Here is an 18,305-nt window from a genome sequence, read left to right as displayed (position 1 = left end):
GAGGATAAATACTAAGTTAATTACTGAAGAGCTATAGAAGTCTGACTATAAGCTAGGCTCAGGGTTATACTATATATAAGTCCAATTCTGAACATATTCCTTTATACCTTAGGTCGATCTGGACCATTCCGATCCAGAATGATCGTTTAGCCCCTAAGTCGTGTTGGATCATATTGATCCAATATGATCGTTATCTTATCGTCACGTGACTTAGACTATAGTTCTTCTGTTACCAAGTGAGTCCCTGTTGTTCCCATGATCCTGCAGTACAAATGTCCTGTCCTAGCCGCCCGATGCCTAAGTGGGTCGGTTATCTGTTATTCCTGCATAACGGGTTGTAACACTAAATAAGAGTTATTATTAATAGCAGTCCTTAGTTCTAAAAAGTAGAATAATAGAGACATATCTACTTTATAAATCAATTAGAGCTTAAGGTGCTCTTATTATCTAAGGACATAAGACGCACACCTGTTCCATATCACCTTTTTTAGTAGAAAGGCATCACACAGGGCAATTCAATCTAATTACTTCAGATATTGTTTGATTTAGACAATCTTGCGGCCCAGCAATCTCTTTCAGTCTCAATTGCCTATGCCACTGCATGGCGTAAAAACGCAAATCCCTTTTCTACCTCTGCCGCAATACTTCCATTTGAATCCTCATCAAGATCTAACAAATGCGACGCGCCATCAATGATCGCAATCCCTGACTCAACCCCGTGCGCTGCAAGGGACTCACTCATGTCTCTGGCTTGCTGGACAGGAACGAGGTCGTCTTCCGTCCCGTGAACGAGGAATGTAGGTGTGCGATACGTCCCGTTAATGACCTGGGCGTGTGGACTAATGGCCATGATACGCTCCCGAGTCGGCCTTTGCAGCGTCTCATAGTCGCTCGCAGACGCTGACTGCGGAATCTGCCCTTTGCTGGGTAGTCCGTCCAACCATATAGGCAAGAGCTGACCTTTCCAGTTTCCATGCAAAATGATCGTTGTCCGAGGATTAGTCCCTGAAGGCCCTTGGCCCAACCACTTACCAGGCGCAACTGGCCTTCCATTTTTCATCACTCGGCTTTCGGTGATTGGATAGTTCTGAACAGCTTCAAGCAAATCATAACCCCGCTTGGCAAGGCTTTGGGTGCCAGAAGGAAAGTTTGGTTGAAACCATGCTACAGGAGCGTCAGTCGTTAAGCCCAGACAACATGGCACACACGAGCGCGGTGTACGTCTCGATGCGCCGATTATGGTGACTTACACTCATCTTCCAATTTTGAAGGGCTGTAGAATGCAAGAATCGCATTGGGCGGCTCGATCCTCTGTTCCAAAGATGTCCACGCCAGAGTCATGGCTAAGTGACCACCACTTGACCAGCCAATCCCAACAACCTTGGGACCAATGCGAAGACCTGGTCGGTTCAAGTTCATGAAGGGTAACTCATGACGGGCCCACTGTAGAGCGGAGCATGCGTCAGCCATGGCACCCTCCGGAAGAGGCATCTCAGGACACAGCCTGTAGTCAACCGCAACTGGTAAGATGCCGTTGTCAAGCAAACGCTGGACATGCTTGGTATTGATGTCATGGCGCGAGAGGCTGATGTGACCGCCCCCATGGAAGAGAAGGCCTAAACTTATGTTCAGCTCTCTGGATCTTGTGACAATCAAGCCGATGTCTATTCGACTATATCAGGACGGAAAATCACTTACCGACTGACCATGTTTGTGACATCAACTCATCGGAAGGCGGAAGATATACGTCGGCAAATAGGCGATTCTGTCCAGTCTGTTTGAACATCACCGTTTGGATGTCGAAACGTTTCTTCGGGATGATGTCTCCAACGTCGGGGCGCGTTTTGAATCCCGTGATGATGCGAAGCATGTTAGACTCAGCCAGCTCGCCTCCGGTCCAATCGACGTGCCCAAACCCGGCCTGCTCGAAGCTTCTCTTCCAAAAGAACTCGTCGGCAAGAACGTGCTTTCTTCCATCCGTCATCGACCACCAGCCATCCATGACTGCAAAGCGGTTAGCATTTTTGAGATCTACAGAAAGAATGGACCAAACTCACGTCCGAAGACAAGATCAAACCAGAACAGGTTTTTAGTGAACTCAACAAGCGTGACAATTCCGTGTGGTTTTAACATTTGTCGAATATTTGTGAGTGAAACGGATAAATCAGCAGTGGCGTGGATGCAGTTGGTTGAAAGGACGAGGTCAAACTTTCCAGTCATATCGGAAGGGGGACTTTTTGTGGCGTTCAAAGTCTGGAACTCTAGCCGTCCAATTGATTGACTCAGTAAGCCGGGTAATTTTCTCTTGGCCCCAGCGACCAGTCCCGCAGAAACGTCTGTGAAAGCGTAGACGAATGGTATTCCGGCATCTCCCAACATCCGAAGGACGTGTTTCGTAGTCGATGCTGTCCCACCACCAATCTCGAGAATATGAATTGGTTGTCCGTTGCCTTTTTTCAGAGCACTCAATGCTTTCTCGAGAAAAGAGCAAAGCTGTTTGCTGGCTGCTAGATAGAAGGGGCCATTGGTGTACACATCTTCCAGGATATTGGCATTCTCCTTATTCCTGAACACCAGAGTCAGAGGGTCAGCTGCTCCAGTCATGCAGTCCGCCAAAGAGCTCCCCGTGATGTTGAGGAGTTTGTGTTCGGATGCATGTCGAGGGAATCGTTGCACGGCTTCCTGCAGCCGTTCAACCACAGACTGCTTAGGGACAGGCGTATCAGCGCGGACCCAGACATTTCCCTTTCGACGGACCAGTCTTGCGTCTTCCAGAATCTCGAAAAGTTGTGATGCAAGAAGAGCGTACTTCGGGAGATATTGAATGGTTGGGAGTTCATCCCCAGCCTTGAAGACTGATAGATCGCATCCAAGTTGCGGGAGAGCGTCGACCACGTATTGCGTAACCAGAGAAGCTTGAATGGGATACACGTCGTCCCAAAATCTGATTGAACCGTAGGTCTTCGCATAGTCATCGGACCCATTCTTGATGTCTTTGAACACTTCATATGCCCTGCGCAGACTTTCTGAACCCCCCACATCGTCGAAACTTTGTGTTTTTGACTCCAACTTCATGACTGCGAACTCACTCGAAGTAGATGTTGGCGTTGACGAACCAGTGCTTTCGGGGTCGTTGGCCTCACTGAATGTGGGGGAAGCGCCTCGGGTAGGCGGACTGGTCATCAACCTGATGGCGTTGGACGACGGGCTGCGAGCACGTATGCATTGAACCAAATCTCCTACGGAGAGCAGACTCTGATACTCCTCCGCACTCAAATCGACCAAAAAGGTTTCGTTGACTTCGTTGAGCACCTCACTCGACAAGAGGGAGTCAATGCCCAGGTCAGCAAGCGAAGCATCGTTTGCGATGGCGCCGAGATCGATCTCTGCAACTCTTGCCAGGAGGCAAAAGACATCCTCGTCGCTGACAACTTTTGATGGGGTGTCGTCTGCGCGTGACACGGCTGTTTGGGATTGAAAGTCTATCGCGGGGACAGAGTCCTCCATCTTCTTCTCTTGAAAATCTTCGACAACGACGCCGCCGACTTTCCCCCCTGCGTTTTTTGAAGACAACGCTCGAACAAGAGATTTTATCAACATCCGAGTGAATCTCGCGCCGTGAATGATAACAACAATTTTTCCGGTTGCTTCGTCGTAAACATATATGTCGTTATCGATATTCCTCGGGTCGTACTCGCGGTACATGGACAGAACTTTCCATTGTCTCGACGGAGTCAGCGAAAAGCTTGGATGGATCTCCACCTTAGTGATTCGCGTGCAAACGAAAACCTCGTTCTCAGAACACAGTCCACTCAAAGCGTTCACATGGATGCCAGACACCTGGACAAAGTTGTCCAAAGCCAACGGGTCCGTTATCATCTTGTCAAATCCTTCGAGGTTGCACTCGGAAGCCAGCTTGACTCGACTGATCGCTTCATCCCCTTTAGCGAAAATGTCCCAGACACCCTTGTACATCTCATCGTACGTGACGACACGGGAAAACACTGAGTAAACCAGCGGACCCCTAAGTGCTACGGTGTCGGTTACATCAGCGGCTGGAAGCTGTCGGACAGTGTGGCGAAGTGCGGTTTCGTATTGGAGAAATTCGGAGTCGTCTTCGGCGTCTTGTTTGGATACAAGACTAACCTCTCCTGATGCATGCATGCTTGGCCGCAGTTGAGGATCTGCCAGAGATGAAGACATCACGCAGAACTTCCAAGACTGCGAGTGTTCGATCTTGGAGAGGGAAAGTACGATACGGCATCCTTCCCCCAGGCCGAGGGCTTCGTCGATTTGAATCTTCTTCCATGTTGCTGAGAATCCTTTGGTCTCTTCGTGCCCCAAAGCCGTAAGCGCAGCTTGTGCCGCCAGTTCCATGTATAATGGGGCTGGGCATAGGGGCTGGCCCACAACTGCATGCCCTTGTATAAGGCGCTTCCACGTTTCATGCTGAGGATCGACATTGAATTCGAGATTGGCTTCAGTCTTCCGCGTTAAAGTAAGGAGGCGACGCGGAGCGGGCGTGGTGCTGCTGTGTTTGGCTGAAGAGTCGAATTCCAAGGGTCCGACTGTGTCTCTCCATTCAAGCCAGTGGCGAGTCTTCTCAAACTGATACGGTGGTAGGAACGGTACATAGGAGTACATCCCTCTCTGGCAAGTATGAAAGTCCCAGAAAGTGACCGATTGCGACTCTTTCCACAAACCAATGGTAACTTGAGTCAAAGAGTCTCGCAGTGATGTCCTATCCCGCAAATTCATCCCGTAAAATGTGTGTTGAGATGCTTCCTCTCCCAACGCTCTGCGGGCCATGGTCGTAATGCCAGAGTTCGTCCCGGCTTCCAGCCAGCAACAGCCAGCAAGTTCCTCGTGAATCTTGATGATAGCTTGATGGAAGAATACTGGTCTTCGGGTGTGTTCTCTGACACGTTGAGGCCAGGGTAAACATTCCGTATCCCGGTCAAGACAGGTCTCGACAGGTATGGAAGGTTTCCGGAAAACGAGTCCCGCAGCAAGAACTTCGAGATCGTGAAGAATTGGCTCCGTGAAGCGCGAATGGAAGGCGTACGGGACGTCGAGAATCTTTGTCTTGGCATTTTGAGCTGTGGGATCCAGTTTGATGAACTGCTCAGCTTGTTCCACCTCCGATTTCGATCCGGAAATGACAGTCAGTCGTGGGCCATTGTGGCAGGCCACTTCGACAGTGACTGTGTCTGAATTCAAGAGTCGACCCAAAGAAACCGGATCAGTCTCGACAAGTAGCATGGAACCAGGGTCCGGACCCCATTTCTCCTTCATCAGTCGCGCACGCCCTGCCACAAGCTTGAGGCCGTCGGATAGTGACAATATGCCAGAAACACAAGTGGCTGTGAGCTCGCCAAAGCTATGGCCTACCAGTTTGGCGACTGTGAGACCGGAATCAATCCAAGCCTTCGCACAAGAGTACTGCATGCTGAAGAGTGCAGAATGCAAGATGACAGGGTCTTCGATTGGCTCGGACTGGAAAATGTAGGGAAGTATTCCAGGAAATCCCTGAGACTTAAGCTCGCTCTGGCAGCAATCAAGATGGTGCCGGAGAAGGGCACAGGATTCGTATGTGTCCTTATCAAGGGCGACGAACTTCGAATTCTGGCCACCGAATGCCATGACGACAGGCCGAGACTGACTCGGTAAATTTACATTCCAAATGCCCGAGGTACTGGACTCATCAAGACGCTCGGTGAGTTGATCCATGCTGGCGGCGTCGAAAGTGGCTGCAAAAGGCAACGATGGATTTTGCCCTGATACGACGCTGAAGGAAAGATCAGCCAAGCGGGCTTGTTCCTGTTGGTTGGGCGACATCGCAAATTGCTTCAGGATTTGTTTGCGCAGAACACCAATATTGGCAGACAGGGATTGTTGGCTAGAGGCTGTAACGATGAATGGGAACGGGGTATCCTTCGGAAGGCGGCTGTTGTTCGTCGTCCGAGCAATGGCCACACATGGCGATGGCGGCTCTGTAACAATAAGTGCTGCGTTACTTCCCGAGGCTCCATAGTTGTTAACACAAATTGTCAGTGGCCCCGGAGATTTCCATTCAATGCCAGTTGTGGTGATGGCGATCCTGTCCGACTCCGAAAGTGTGATCTGAGGGTTCAGTGCCGTGAAGCTGGCTTGAGGGGGAATCCGTTTGTGATGAATCATCAACACCGCTTTGATCACAGCAGCAACCCCAGACGCACTCTCCGTGTGCCCGATGTTTGCCTTGATTGAACCAACATGTAAAAGCTGTTTTGTCTGGCGCCGCAAACCACCAAACGTTCGTCGAATACTCTCAAACTCAATCGGGTCACCCACAGGCGTCCCAGTTCCGTGAGCTTCAACATAAGTAACGTCGTCGGGCGTCATGCGCGAGAATCGTAGCACCTCTTCGTAAAGATCAGATTGCGAGGGCCCATGAGGTACAGTAATGTACGTCTCGTTGCTGTTTTGTCTGACAGCAGAGCCAGGGATCACAGCCAAGATCTTGTCTCCCAACGCTTGCGCCTCTGATAACTTCTTGAGCAAGAGGAGGCCAACGCCCTCTCCTCTGCAATAGCCGTCAGCTTTTGCGTCAAATGACTTGCATTGACCCGTGGTGCTAAGAAACTTTCCAGCATTGAGGTTCTGGAAAAAGTTGGGGCTTGTAAAGACATTGACGCCTCCAGCTAAAGCAGCTGTGCATTTCCCAGCAATGATGTCGGTGCATGCTTTGTTGATAGCCACAGCCGATGAGGAGCATGCAGTGTCGATCGTGGATGATTCGCCGGTCCAACCAAAGAAGTTGCTGATCCTTCCGGCCAAAAACGCTCTGAGTGTTCCCAGTGTCGAAAATGCATTGGGTGGGTGCGATGCGACGTTGTCAGCATAATCGTTTGCGCACACGCCGATGTAACAGCCGACATCCTTGCTAGGTGGCTTAGGACCGTTGAAGTAGTTTGCAGACTCCAGAGCCTGGTAGGCGACCTCGAGCAGAAGGCGTTGTTGTGGATCCATTGAAGATGCCTCTCTACTTGTTTTTCGGAAGAAGCGATGGTCAAAGGCGTCAACGTCATTGATAAGGTTGGCAAAAAATCTCTGAACCTGAGGAGTTCGCCGAAGACCATTTGTCGAAAACCTCTCGGCCGGTATCTCTTGACAAAGCGACTTGCCAGATTCAATGACGTTCCATAGCTCATCGACAGAGTCCGCCCCAGGAAACCTGCAGGCCATGCCCACAATTGCAACCGCAGTATCTGGATAGCTTCTGGCTGGTGTCGAGGCTATCAAAGGCTCGGTTTGATTGGACAGGCGTAGCGGTGGTCTGATTGAGTACGGGCCCAGGAACCGTGAACTTGAAAGGCACCGGACCGGGCCCAGTTCCAAGACATTCCTTGCATCTTGTCCGGGTCTGACCTTCGAGGCGACTTGGCTTACAACCAAGTGCCAGTCGGCCACCTCCGTCATAATGCACTCCAGTATTTCCTCGTGTAGCGGTCGGCCACCAAGAGTCCGGCCGTCCCGATTGGAGCATACGGGGACTATCAGCCCGTCAACCTCTGGAAACCGGAGCTTTGATCCTTGGGCGCAAAACTCCAACAACTGTTGTTTCCAGTGACTAAGCGCTGGTGTGTGATATCGGGCTCTGAGACTGAGAGGCTTCAATGTGTAGTCTTCTAAAGGGATATGTTGGCGAAGTGCTGCTACCTTTGCCGTTGGTACAATAATTGTGCAGCTTGCGTGATCGATCCTAGTTGCAACGTACGACTGTGTCTGAACATACATTAGATGAGAGAAAGACATGTTCATTCGTGGAGTGCTTACGCAAGTGGCACAGGAATCATTCTCTGGAACTTGCGCGGCAATCCCGCATGGCTCATTCTTTCCGTTACATATTAGCAAACATTCTTCTGCTTTCTGAAAGAAGGGATGCTCACATTTACTTCTTCCAAAATAGAAGTTGCAAGGCTGACGTCTAGGTCCAATCCTCGTTGGCGGCGTAGCACGAATGCTGTAGTTGCCCCTGCTTGGGTTTGATCGAAATCCAGATACACTCCAATGCAGAACGAAAGGCGGAGTGCGACAGCAAAATTATGCACCAAGGCTGTCTCGTCCCTGGAATTCGAAATTGCGGTAGCCGATAATAGTCCTAGACAGAATCCCTGGCATCCGCCGTCTGAGATATTGCCAAGTAACTGCTTGTGGGATAGGTCGTTCTCCTTTAAGTACTGGAAATATTGTACCATCCCAAAAAGGACAGACAGAGGGGATGAGATTGAATTCCAGTATTCTTTTATCTGGTCTTCAATGGCGTCAAGGTCGTGCTCCAGCCAGCGTGTCAACTGCACAGCGCACCATCTGCCAGGCGTTCTTTCAAGGCATGGCTCATGAGCCACTAGACACTGAAATAGGGAAGGTAGTTCTGAGATTGAATCCAAGAGTGGCTGTAGGTTGGGAATCTGCCGCAAAGCTGATCTGATGTCATGCAGAGCTAACCCTCTGAAGCCTTCAGAGGCCTGGGGTCCAAAAAAGATAGCTTTCAGAGACATGCTGGAAGGACTTGTAGAATGATTCTCTGACTTGGGCGAATATGAGATGAATGCGGGAACTTTTTTGAATTTACCAAACTAAAGGTGCCAGGTTGGAGGGCCAGAAGGGTTATGTCTCAATGAAGATTAGTCTCTAGCCTGCTCAGCCGTTACTCAATAGCTTCTCAGCGCTTGTCATCTACTGCAGCATCGGAGACTTTAGTGCTTCTTTACAACGGTATTCCACCACTTTGAAACCCTGACCGTCCTGAAACGCACGCGGATAATTGGCCACTGTAGCTCTTATCGATGGAATAGCTTGGCTGCACAACTGCCGGGTTCCTTCCTTGACTCATTTCACATTGGTTTCATGCAGAGTCTTTGGAGATTTCGTGATGTGTGGAAAATAACCCGCGGTGGGTCGTACGAGTAGCAGAGTTTACACAGGCGGCAGCATGTTTTGGGGTCGTCTACAAGGTTGCTTCAGACTTCGCCAGACGTGCCACCGAATGACCAAAGATATTCACAAGCTCCGAGGCAGGCTACTATATCGTTCTCGCTGAAACAGGAAGTGGTCCGGGCTTAGGTTCGGGGGCTCCCGACACAGAAAATGCCTCGCTAAATTGGGTGTGAACCATCCCGGGCCGCGCCCACGGTCCAGGTGACGAGCCCAGACTCCTAAGCCGATGGTTTGTCGATCTGTTGCCCTCCTCTGGACTACAGTTTCCTCTCACCCACACTCCCACGGCATGAAGTTTCTGCCAACAGGTGTCATATTCGCATTTAAATCCAAGATTTTCCTTTGTGGTTGGCTGTGTGCTCATCTCGTCTTCAGCTCAGATCGCGATATCATTCTCCCATCTTACTGCAAGTTTTCTTAAACCTCAGACTAGACAACTATCACTCTGCACCTCATCATGTCACGATCTCCAGGCTCTGAATCGGAAACTCAACAGCTTTTGGGGCTTGTTGACCTACTCCGTGAATCCGTGCTCACCGTTACGCAACAATGGGAGAAGGAACGTAATTCGTCTGTCACGGAGAATTCTGCGCAGCAAACAGTGCCCAGTCCGGATTTGTTCGAGGCTCAAAGAAGAATCGAGGCCATCGCTGGCACACTCATAGCGCTCGTGGCAGAGCCTTCTCACAGGATCCAGCAAGTTATGACTCTGGCTGTCCAAGCGAGAGCACTAATTCTAGCCACTGAGATGAAAATTCCAGACAAGTTGACAGCCGCCGGAAAACAAGGAATCCACGTCAGTATGCTGTCAGAGCGTACCGGGATTGAGTCTCGCAAGCTTGGTAAGTTCAGCCCGAGCCGAACAGATAACCAGCAATGGCCTTGTGGAGGCCCTCTGACGAGTGGGACCCTTGTCCACTACAGCTCGCCTCATGCGAACCTTGTGTACCATTCATATCTTCAATGAGCCTGAAGAGAACCGCTTCACGAATAACCGCATTTCACAAGTCTTAGTGGACAATGAGCCGCTTAGGGCCCTGGTGCAGTTAGCGTACGTATCAAATAGAAAGTATATTGAAGGTCGTAGGCTGATTTTGCGAAAACTCACATAGGAGCATGCACTCATTCACATCTGAGTACTTGGGTAAATACCTTTTGGGTCCGACTGGATCCTCTTATGAAAAAGACGAGACAGCGTTCCAGATCGCGCTTGGCACGGACAAGACGCAGTTCGACTGGTTCGCCGAGAAAGTCACAGTTGAGGAGCTCAAACGTGGAGGTCGCGGTACTGGCTACCCGGGCTTCTTCTCCAGGCCTGGAGACGGCAACTGGGAGGGGCCAGACTCCAACGGGTTGGTATCCCGCCCTGAACTGGCAAACTTCGGAAAAGCGATGATTGGTAGCGGATCGGTCAATAGTCCCGCTCATGTTCTGGACTATCCCTGGAGCAACCTCGGAAACGGTGCCACCGTCGTAGACGTGGGTGGCGGGGTTGGTACGCAACGCTTGCAACCTTCCAATAAACTAAACTTGATTGACTGGCTAATGTCCGTTCAGGAGGTTTCGCCCTTCAAATGCTGAAGGCCCACCCTCACTTGCGGTTCATCGTGCAGGACCGTCCTGAAGTTATCAGTCAAGGGAAGAATGAAGTCTTTCCCACTCATGCGCCGTGGGCATTGAAAGATGACCAAGTCACCTTCATGGACCACGACTTTTTCCAACCTAATCCTGTTGTTGGCGCAGATGTGTATTGGCTTCGTCGCATCCTGTAAGTTCTCTGTTTCTAAGAGCCTGTAACAACAGCTAATGGTCGCAAGGCATGATTGGTCGGATGAGCCGTGCCTCAGAATTCTCAGAGCTCTCAAGGTCGCCATGAGACCCAATTCGAGGATCCTCCTCGCTGATTGCGTGCTGAATACTACTTGCGGATCTCCAGATGTGCCCTCGGCTCCGGATCTGTTGCCTGCCAACTATGGCTATTGGTGCCAATATAACCATGTGCTCGGGATGATTATGATGGCAGAGAATAATGGGATCGAGAGAACTGCATCCGAAGTCAAAGATCTGATCACTAGGGCTGGATTGAGGATCAACAAGATTTGGCCAGTCAGAAGTCTGGTGGGCATAGTTGAGGTAATGCTATAATCCATGTAGCAATAGTTCAGTCTAGAAAAGTCTAGGAAAAGTATGAATACGGTTTCACGCACTAGGCCTTTGAGTATGTAACAAAACCTCAGAATGTGGCAATGGTCTAGTAGCGGGAAATTCCCAGCCGTCTTAACAGCAGGCGTCAGGAATAGCTTGATAAGGTTCCCATTTCGAAGAACTCGCGGGGTCCACCCAGGCATGCTCCTGCCAGTCGGATGGATAGTTCGGCTAGGTTTCGGCTTGCAAGCATAACCATCCTTGTGGTATATCCTACTCCAAATCTTGTGGCCATCGAAGGTTATGGCCGAAAGCGGTATGCCGTCAGTACGCAAGGAATTGTCCAAAAGCGGTAAGCTGTGAGTACAACATCCAAACGTTTCTATCGTTTCAATTCTGTACAGAAAGTGGGCTTTTTTGGAAGACTATTTGCTGTCTTCGCTCATCTCAATTTGTCTCATTGTGAAGAACGTGCCCCAACTTAATCACCAGCCATCTTCGAGCACTCGGATTTACAGTGCATTCGGAAATTTGCGAGTCAGAAGGCTACGGCGGGTAGCTCCGTAAGCTGGAAAAGCTGAGAAATTGAGGGTAAAGTCTATTACGCGACATGTACCAGCAAATCATAGCCGGCATTATGAGACGAACAATACAGGCAACTCCCTTTTCCTTTAATGCCCGTTCAGGCAATACCAAACGTTCTTGCCTTATAGTCACGACGATGCACTCATGTTCTTATCTGCTGCGGAATTCCAGTTGAATGATTAGACCCGATTCGTATTCATAAAGTTTCTACAATCCTCGTTACATACGCTGAAACTCCGTCATCGTGCGTCTGTGCGAAGCGTCTAGTGCCGCTAACCGAGTCCTCGGTTTATGGCCAGATGGCAAGTTTACTGACATTTGGATTTGGGTCTCGATTTTACTTGGACACATTGTGATCAGCATGGCGTCACCAATGAGCCTCGGAAACGACTTTCACGTTATCATCGTCGGTGCAGGACTCGCGGGGCTGTCAGCTGCTTTGTCGATCAAGCTTGCCAACCCATCACATCGAGTAACTATTTTCGAATCTGCAAAGGAATTCAGAGAAGTTGGCGTCAGTTGGATCACAAATCTTGCAGAGAAATCAGGTCGATGGCATCTAACTCACACACTCGCAGGCGGGCATACAGCTTACTCCCAATGGCGTACGCCTCCTTGAGAAGTGGGATGTGATGAAAGAATTGCCTACGGCATTGCCGAACACCATGAGTGTAAGACGCTACGACGGCTCAAAGCTGCTAGCACATGAGCCTTTCCTGCAGCAGCTCTTACAACGCCGCTGTGGCGCCTCGATTATTGATGTCCACCGAGCTGACCTGCAAAACGCCATGCTCGCCAAGTGTGTTGACGAACTGGGTGTGACTATAAAGCTAGGCACCTCAGTAAAGTCAGTCGATTTCAATGACGCCGCAGTGACTCTCGAAAACGGTTCAACAATCCACGGGGACGTTGTTCTTCTCGCAGACGGCCTGTGGTCCACGATTCGCAGCGAGTTCGCTGGGAAGGACCATCCGCCTATCGCGACGGGAGACTTGGCGTACCGGCTTCTCATCTCCGTTGACGAGCTCAGCGGCCCCGATGAGGACGAGCTACGAGAGTTCATCAGCCGTCCTGCCTTGAATTTCTGGATTGGGCCGTCTTCCCACGTCGTTGGGTATTCGTTGCGTGAAGGCACCATGTTCAACTTGGTCTTTCTTCGACCGGACGACTTGCCTGATGGGGTATCCAGGACTGGTGGGACTCAAGCCGAGATCAGCTCAGCACTCCCCTGGGACCCTTTGCTTCTGAAATTTCTAAAGGCGAGCAAAGAGGTGACCAAGTGGAAGCTTATGTGGGCTAAGCCTCTGTCCCAGTTGGCTAATGAAAGCGGGACTTTCTTCATGGCAGGCGATTGTTGCCATCCCATGCTACCATACCTGGCGCAAGGGGCGAACTCGAGTCTAGAGGACGGCGCCGTTCTAGGACATTTACTTGGCAAGGTGTCACAAGCAAACAAGACCAAGCTTCTTCCTGTGGTTTCGAAGGTGTATCAGCGCTTGAGAAACGACAGAACCCGTTGGATCCAGGAGGAGGCATTCCGCCAACGGGATGCACTCCATCTGTCCGATGGCGAGGAACAGAGGGAGAGAGACAGAGACATGGTCGGACAGCTGGGAAATGAAATACGTGGGCCGTTTCCAATTAGGTTCTTTTGTCCTGAAGCCCAGCGGTTGTTGTTTGCGTACGACGCATATGAGCAAGCGGAGAGGGATTGGGACAATGTATCCAGCACCTTATGTTAGCTTATGATTTGCAGTGGTCTCGCAATTCTCGTTAATTCGTACGTCCGTTCATAAGGTACTGTGATCCTCCTGGAATTCAAGCTAGGCTGCTGTCTTGATATTACTCCAGCGCGTTGGACTGAATGTATGCCGATGAGGCCATGGGCGGTTCTAGGCAGGCTTCCGAGACCCGAAGGTACCAATGAAATCAGCCTCCAAGAGTCTAGGCATTGCGCATGTCTGTGGGGACAGACATCAGGAGAAAGATTCCCCGCGCCAAGAACAGCCAAGGTCGGGTAGAAGGAAGCAATAAAATTCCATCAATCAACTCGTCGAGGACTCTACTCCAAGATACTATGGCCCACATAGCGTCCTGGGCAACCAAAGCCCCGATCACCAAGTAGGCAAGTATACCAATGTGGGCTCGTTGTGATACACGAGATTGCATGAGTCGCAGGTGTATATAAAATGGACTCTATATTGCTCAATAATTCACACTTGACCCAACGGCAGCAAGTTATCATCAAGATGAAATACTTTGCTGTGGCTCTTTTGGTCATCCTGAGCAACATCCTTTGTACGTCAGGTTTGAATATACCTCGTACAGCTGAAGAGTTTCGCCTTAAGCATCCTCTGCCCAAGAGGACTATCCCATGCCGCGCATCTTTCACGCCGAAATCATCAGTGAACAATACTGACGATGTCGCTGACTCCTTTTTAGACGCTATGATGCGTGCTAATAATGGAGGGGCTGTGTATCTTCCTGCAGGTCAGACGTTTGTAATCGGCAAACCACTTGACTTGACATTCCTTCATGATGTTCACATCCGCCTTGAGGGAACCATTAAGTTTACCGACGACGTTGAATTTTGGCAAGCCAACGCTTATCAGCATCCGTTTCAAAGATCGCTAATGTTCTGGAAATGGGGCGGTAAAGATGTATGGATTCATGGCGAGGGTGTCATTGACGGACAAGGGCAAAGGTGGTGGAATGAATTTTCTGGACAAGAGTGAGCAACTGCAATCTCGTGCAAAATATTGGACTAACTCTTTGGATCAGAATCTTAGACTCAGACAATGAGTACCTTAGACCCATTCTCTTTTATGCGGAGGGTATCGAGAATTTGACCGTTGAGGGGATTCTGATGAAGGATTCCCCTGTTTGGCACAATTTTATCGTTGACTGTAAATCCACATTCCTATCGAAGATACAGCCGCAGACACTGATACTTCCTCAGCCAAATACATCACATACCGCGATGTCATCGTTGAGGCAAAATCGAACAATGCCACAGTCGAACCGAAGAATGGCGATTTTTTCAACTCTCTCAACGTTGAGCATATTCGTATTGAGCGCGTTTGGGTTGACTCAGACGACGATTGCTTCTCGCCGAAGAGCAATAATACAGATATCCATGTCAATACGATGTACTGTAATAACTCTCATGGGCAATCACTGGGGAGTCTTGGACAGTATGAGGGAGAGTATGTCTTTGTGAAGGACGTTGTGATTGAGAACGTCTGGATGCTGAACGGAAACAACGGTGCCCGCATCAAGGTCTGGGCTGGGGAAAACGTCGCGACTGGGTTTGTGGAGAATGTGACATTTCGAAACTTTTGGTCTGAGAATGACGACTGGCCTATCTTCTTGGACAGTTGTTACTTCAACGTTGACTCGGAAACCTGTAACCGCTTTCCAAGCAAGATGAAGGTCAGTAACGTGCTCTTCGAAAACTTCCGGGGTATCTCAAGTGGGAGCAAGGGGAGGGCTGTTGCAAGGGTGAGTTGTTCAACGAATGAAAATGGGCGATGCAGGGATATCAAGTTCAAGGGGTTTGACGTGCAGAGCCCTTGTGGTGGGGAGGCGGTGGTTATCTGCGATGGGGTTGACGGCGGCCTGGGCATTCCCTGTGTCCCTTTTGCAAGTGAAGAGGCGCAATCGGCGCTGAAAGAGGTATGCGAGCGTGGAAAGGCCACCATTGACCCTCCTTGGGATGTACGAGACTACGGAGAGAGAGGTATCATGTAGAACCCCAGAACATAGCCTTTAAGTTTTCCAGACCTATGGATATGCACAGTGGCATCATTCACAATTTGGATCTCAACCGTCACCTGCCCTTGTTGTCTTATTAGGGAGCAGGAAACCTTACATTTCAACTAGACTTCAACATCGGTGATGTCTTCGCGGTTGGCGTCTGTCTCACTACTTTATTATCGTATCCCCGTCTTTATTCGCTGCAATAGCAACCCTTTTTCTCAAAGTTATGAACATAAGGTGACCCTTCTTTAAACTCCAGGTATCATGTCGACATGTTTTGGCTCCATAAGCAGCCAGGATCGCCGCTACTCCTAATGTAGTTTAGCACAGGACGATGACGCACACGAACCAACCACCCATAGCCGCATCATGATTTCTTTAAAGGGCGGTCGGCTATCGACTTACCCGATCGCGCCAGATTGAGCCTTGTGGAATAAACAACCTTCCAGCACGGTCGCAAGCACAATGACCTTAATCCAAGAATTCTGGTCTTGGATCACCCCTGCTCAAGGCCCGATTTCTGCATCCCCGGGATTGGGACATGCGGCGCCGACTACGTCGCAAGTGCCGTTCCCTCGCTCCGACTCCAAGCCCACCGTAATTGCCTTCCTCCGGCATTGCGGCTGTCCATGTGTGTCCACCACCCCTGCTGCATGGCCACTCTCACTACTAATAACACAAGTCGCCGAAAAGACCTTCCTTCGACTTCGCGACGCAGCTGGCAGATACCGCGACGTCAAACTCATCGCTGTGTCCTATTCTTCAGAGCTACATACGTCGAAATGGCTTGCGGAAGTCGGAGGGGTTGGAGACACCAATCCGGTTGACGTCGTCGTTGACGAAGACCGCACTGTGTACGCCAAGTGGGGCCTTGGCATATCCTCTTTCCTGCACGTCCTGAGCCCGGGAGAATTGAGTGAAGTCTTCAGTCTGGCATGGAACGAGGGTATCAAAAATAGACCAACAGAGAGCGGAAATCGCTGGCAAACCTCTGGAGCTTGGGCAGTCAATGAGGGTGGAATCATTGTTTGGGGGCGTGCGGCCAAAGGAGCTTCCGAAATTCCGGACTTCGACGAAGCTGTGACGCAAGTGAAGACAGAGAATGGTGGGTAACCCGCTCATTCTCTGCAATCGTGTTTCTCTGTCTGCATGCATGAAAGCAATGACGGAATGAGACAAACAAATAGCAATGATTCGCCTCTTGGCTCGTTGAAGCCTCGGAAGATGTCCAATTTTCGCACCACGTAGATGCCAACCTTGAACGTAGTGGGGCGTGTTCCCTGCCGTGACTTGGCGGTCTGCTTTTGCAATCTCTGAATACCTTCGTTCGATTTGTTGCCTGCTACAGTGCCATTTGCTTGCCGTCACTTGGAGATCCTTGGTCACGAACAGCACTGCGTCCTTTACCTCTTGAACTAGACGTCACTCCTTGTTTGTAGACATTCGATGCGAATATTGCCAAGCCACAGGCACACATAGCTGTGTGCAACAGTGATGAGGAGTTATGCAGCAGATCCGTCACCAAAGCGTACGAACAGTGAGAAGTTCTTTCGGTAATCATTATTGGCATCCCCTGAACGCTGCAGCATGGCGTCTGGGATCTCCGCAGAGAGCCTCCCGGCCCATCCCCGATTGGTTCTTCGTGCCAAACGGTCAGGGATTCATTACCAACATTGGTCCACAGCTCCTCGTAAACCCGTCCAATCGTCGCAGCTGTCTTTTTTTGCCACCCAAAAGCTCATTTCCGAACTCACAGTGTTAGGAAACCACGTGATGGTTCATTGGCGCGGGGGCGCGCACATGGATCTACGCAACACTCCGTATCGCCGTTAATTGAGCTCTCGAGTCTGGTACATTTGTAGGTTGACTGTTGGTTTTTCCATTCCAAAATTGTAGACACCGCAACGCGTGTGTAAGTCCACGGCCAACGAGCCGTGCTTCGTTGATTTCATGGGCATTGTTTTATTAGCGTCGACCCTGGTCTAGGAACTTGTTTTGGAGATGGCTGCTGTTGGCGGTGGTGGGGGTCCGACTGTCCCGGTCAGTTGAACCCCCTGCACCCTTAGGCGGCACAGTCAACGTCCGGGAGATCGAGCAAACATTGTTTTCGGCCTGAAATTGACACTCAAGATGGTTTGGGCAGTTCTATTAGTCACCGGAATTCCTGCCTAAAACCCACCGTGCCACTGCCTGCCTTCTACAATCGTGGCTGCATCGCACGAACTTCTGATCCAAGGAAAATCGTTAAGATGGCGCAATTTAACCAACAATCTCCAGAGCAAGCCCACGCGAAGTCGAGCTGCAAATCTGCCTCTTCTTCGTCACGCCCTCCTATGGTCGTACGCATCCCACACGAGGTGACACCTGAGATCGTCCGCCCGAAGCTACTTGTACTAGAGCCACCGTACGAAGGACCCAACGTGCATGAAGTAGGGGTCAAAGGTTCGTGGATACTTTTTTCAGTGGTTACGTTGAGTATCTGATTCAATCTCGCAGCTGTAGGAAGGTTCATGCCGGTCTCCCACTCTCTCAATTGCACCAAAAAGTCCTCTGAAGGAAGTGGCCAACGAGGTCCAGATTTGCGGCCATTATGGTCATGGGTAAGCTGACAGCTTTATCATAATTGGTGCTTGGGTATCGATGCGGCTTGAAGTCTTTTTCTTCTTCTTGCGCTTGCATCGGTCAATTCATATTCTCGGGATGAAAGACCAAGTTTGGCGGTTGGAATTTGCAGTCGAACGGAGAGCTTACGTGGTTTGTTAAGTTGGCACTATAAATGTTTGATTCGCATTGTGGATTTCTAGAGCAACTCAGGGGAAACGGGAGACTCGTGA

General features: G+C 50.2%; 5 protein-coding genes across 5 annotated transcripts; 4 read left to right on the top strand and 1 right to left on the bottom strand.

Annotated features, from left to right (window-relative positions):
* Positions 1 to 589: 589 nt before the first annotated feature.
* mpas-0 (Methylphloroacetophenone synthase) lies at positions 590 to 7,227 on the bottom strand (the record flags this gene model as incomplete). The annotated part of the gene is made up of 5 exons (XM_037326790.1): positions 590 to 960; positions 1,033 to 1,164; positions 1,251 to 1,616; positions 1,699 to 2,004; positions 2,058 to 7,227. The coding sequence occupies 5 exons, from the start codon at positions 7,225 to 7,227 to the stop codon at positions 590 to 592; spliced, it is 6,345 nt and encodes a 2,114-aa protein (XP_037174854.1).
* Positions 7,228 to 12,073: 4,846 nt separating this feature from the next.
* OpS4-1 (FAD-dependent monooxygenase OpS4) lies at positions 12,074 to 13,454 on the top strand (the record flags this gene model as incomplete). The annotated part of the gene is made up of 2 exons (XM_037326789.1): positions 12,074 to 12,226; positions 12,291 to 13,454. The coding sequence occupies 2 exons, from the start codon at positions 12,074 to 12,076 to the stop codon at positions 13,452 to 13,454; spliced, it is 1,317 nt and encodes a 438-aa protein (XP_037174912.1).
* Positions 13,455 to 13,961: 507 nt separating this feature from the next.
* On the top strand, positions 13,962 to 15,462 carry pgxB-0 (putative exopolygalacturonase B; the record flags this gene model as incomplete). The annotated part of the gene is made up of 4 exons (XM_037326788.1): positions 13,962 to 14,010; positions 14,155 to 14,443; positions 14,494 to 14,618; positions 14,672 to 15,462. 4 exons carry the CDS (start codon positions 13,962 to 13,964, stop codon positions 15,460 to 15,462), a joined length of 1,254 nt encoding a protein of 417 aa, XP_037174856.1.
* Positions 15,463 to 15,936: 474 nt separating this feature from the next.
* Positions 15,937 to 16,584, top strand: CGCA056_v011541 (uncharacterized protein; the record flags this gene model as incomplete). Its single annotated transcript, XM_037326787.1, has 2 exons — positions 15,937 to 16,102; positions 16,154 to 16,584. 2 exons carry the CDS (start codon positions 15,937 to 15,939, stop codon positions 16,582 to 16,584), a joined length of 597 nt encoding a protein of 198 aa, XP_037175540.1.
* Positions 16,585 to 17,720: 1,136 nt separating this feature from the next.
* Positions 17,721 to 18,080, top strand: CGCA056_v011540 (uncharacterized protein; the record flags this gene model as incomplete). The annotated part of the gene is made up of 2 exons (XM_037326786.1): positions 17,721 to 17,913; positions 17,968 to 18,080. 2 exons carry the CDS (start codon positions 17,721 to 17,723, stop codon positions 18,078 to 18,080), a joined length of 306 nt encoding a protein of 101 aa, XP_037175681.1.
* Between the last annotated feature and the right edge of the window lie 225 nt (positions 18,081 to 18,305).

This window comes from Colletotrichum aenigma (assembly GCF_013390185.1).
Source record: "Colletotrichum aenigma strain Cg56 chromosome Unknown KSG_Cg56_contig07, whole genome shotgun sequence".
NCBI lineage: Eukaryota > Fungi > Ascomycota > Sordariomycetes > Glomerellales > Glomerellaceae > Colletotrichum > Colletotrichum aenigma.
Note: the sequence above shows the minus strand (reverse complement) of the source record. Positions and strands in the feature narration are given on the sequence as shown.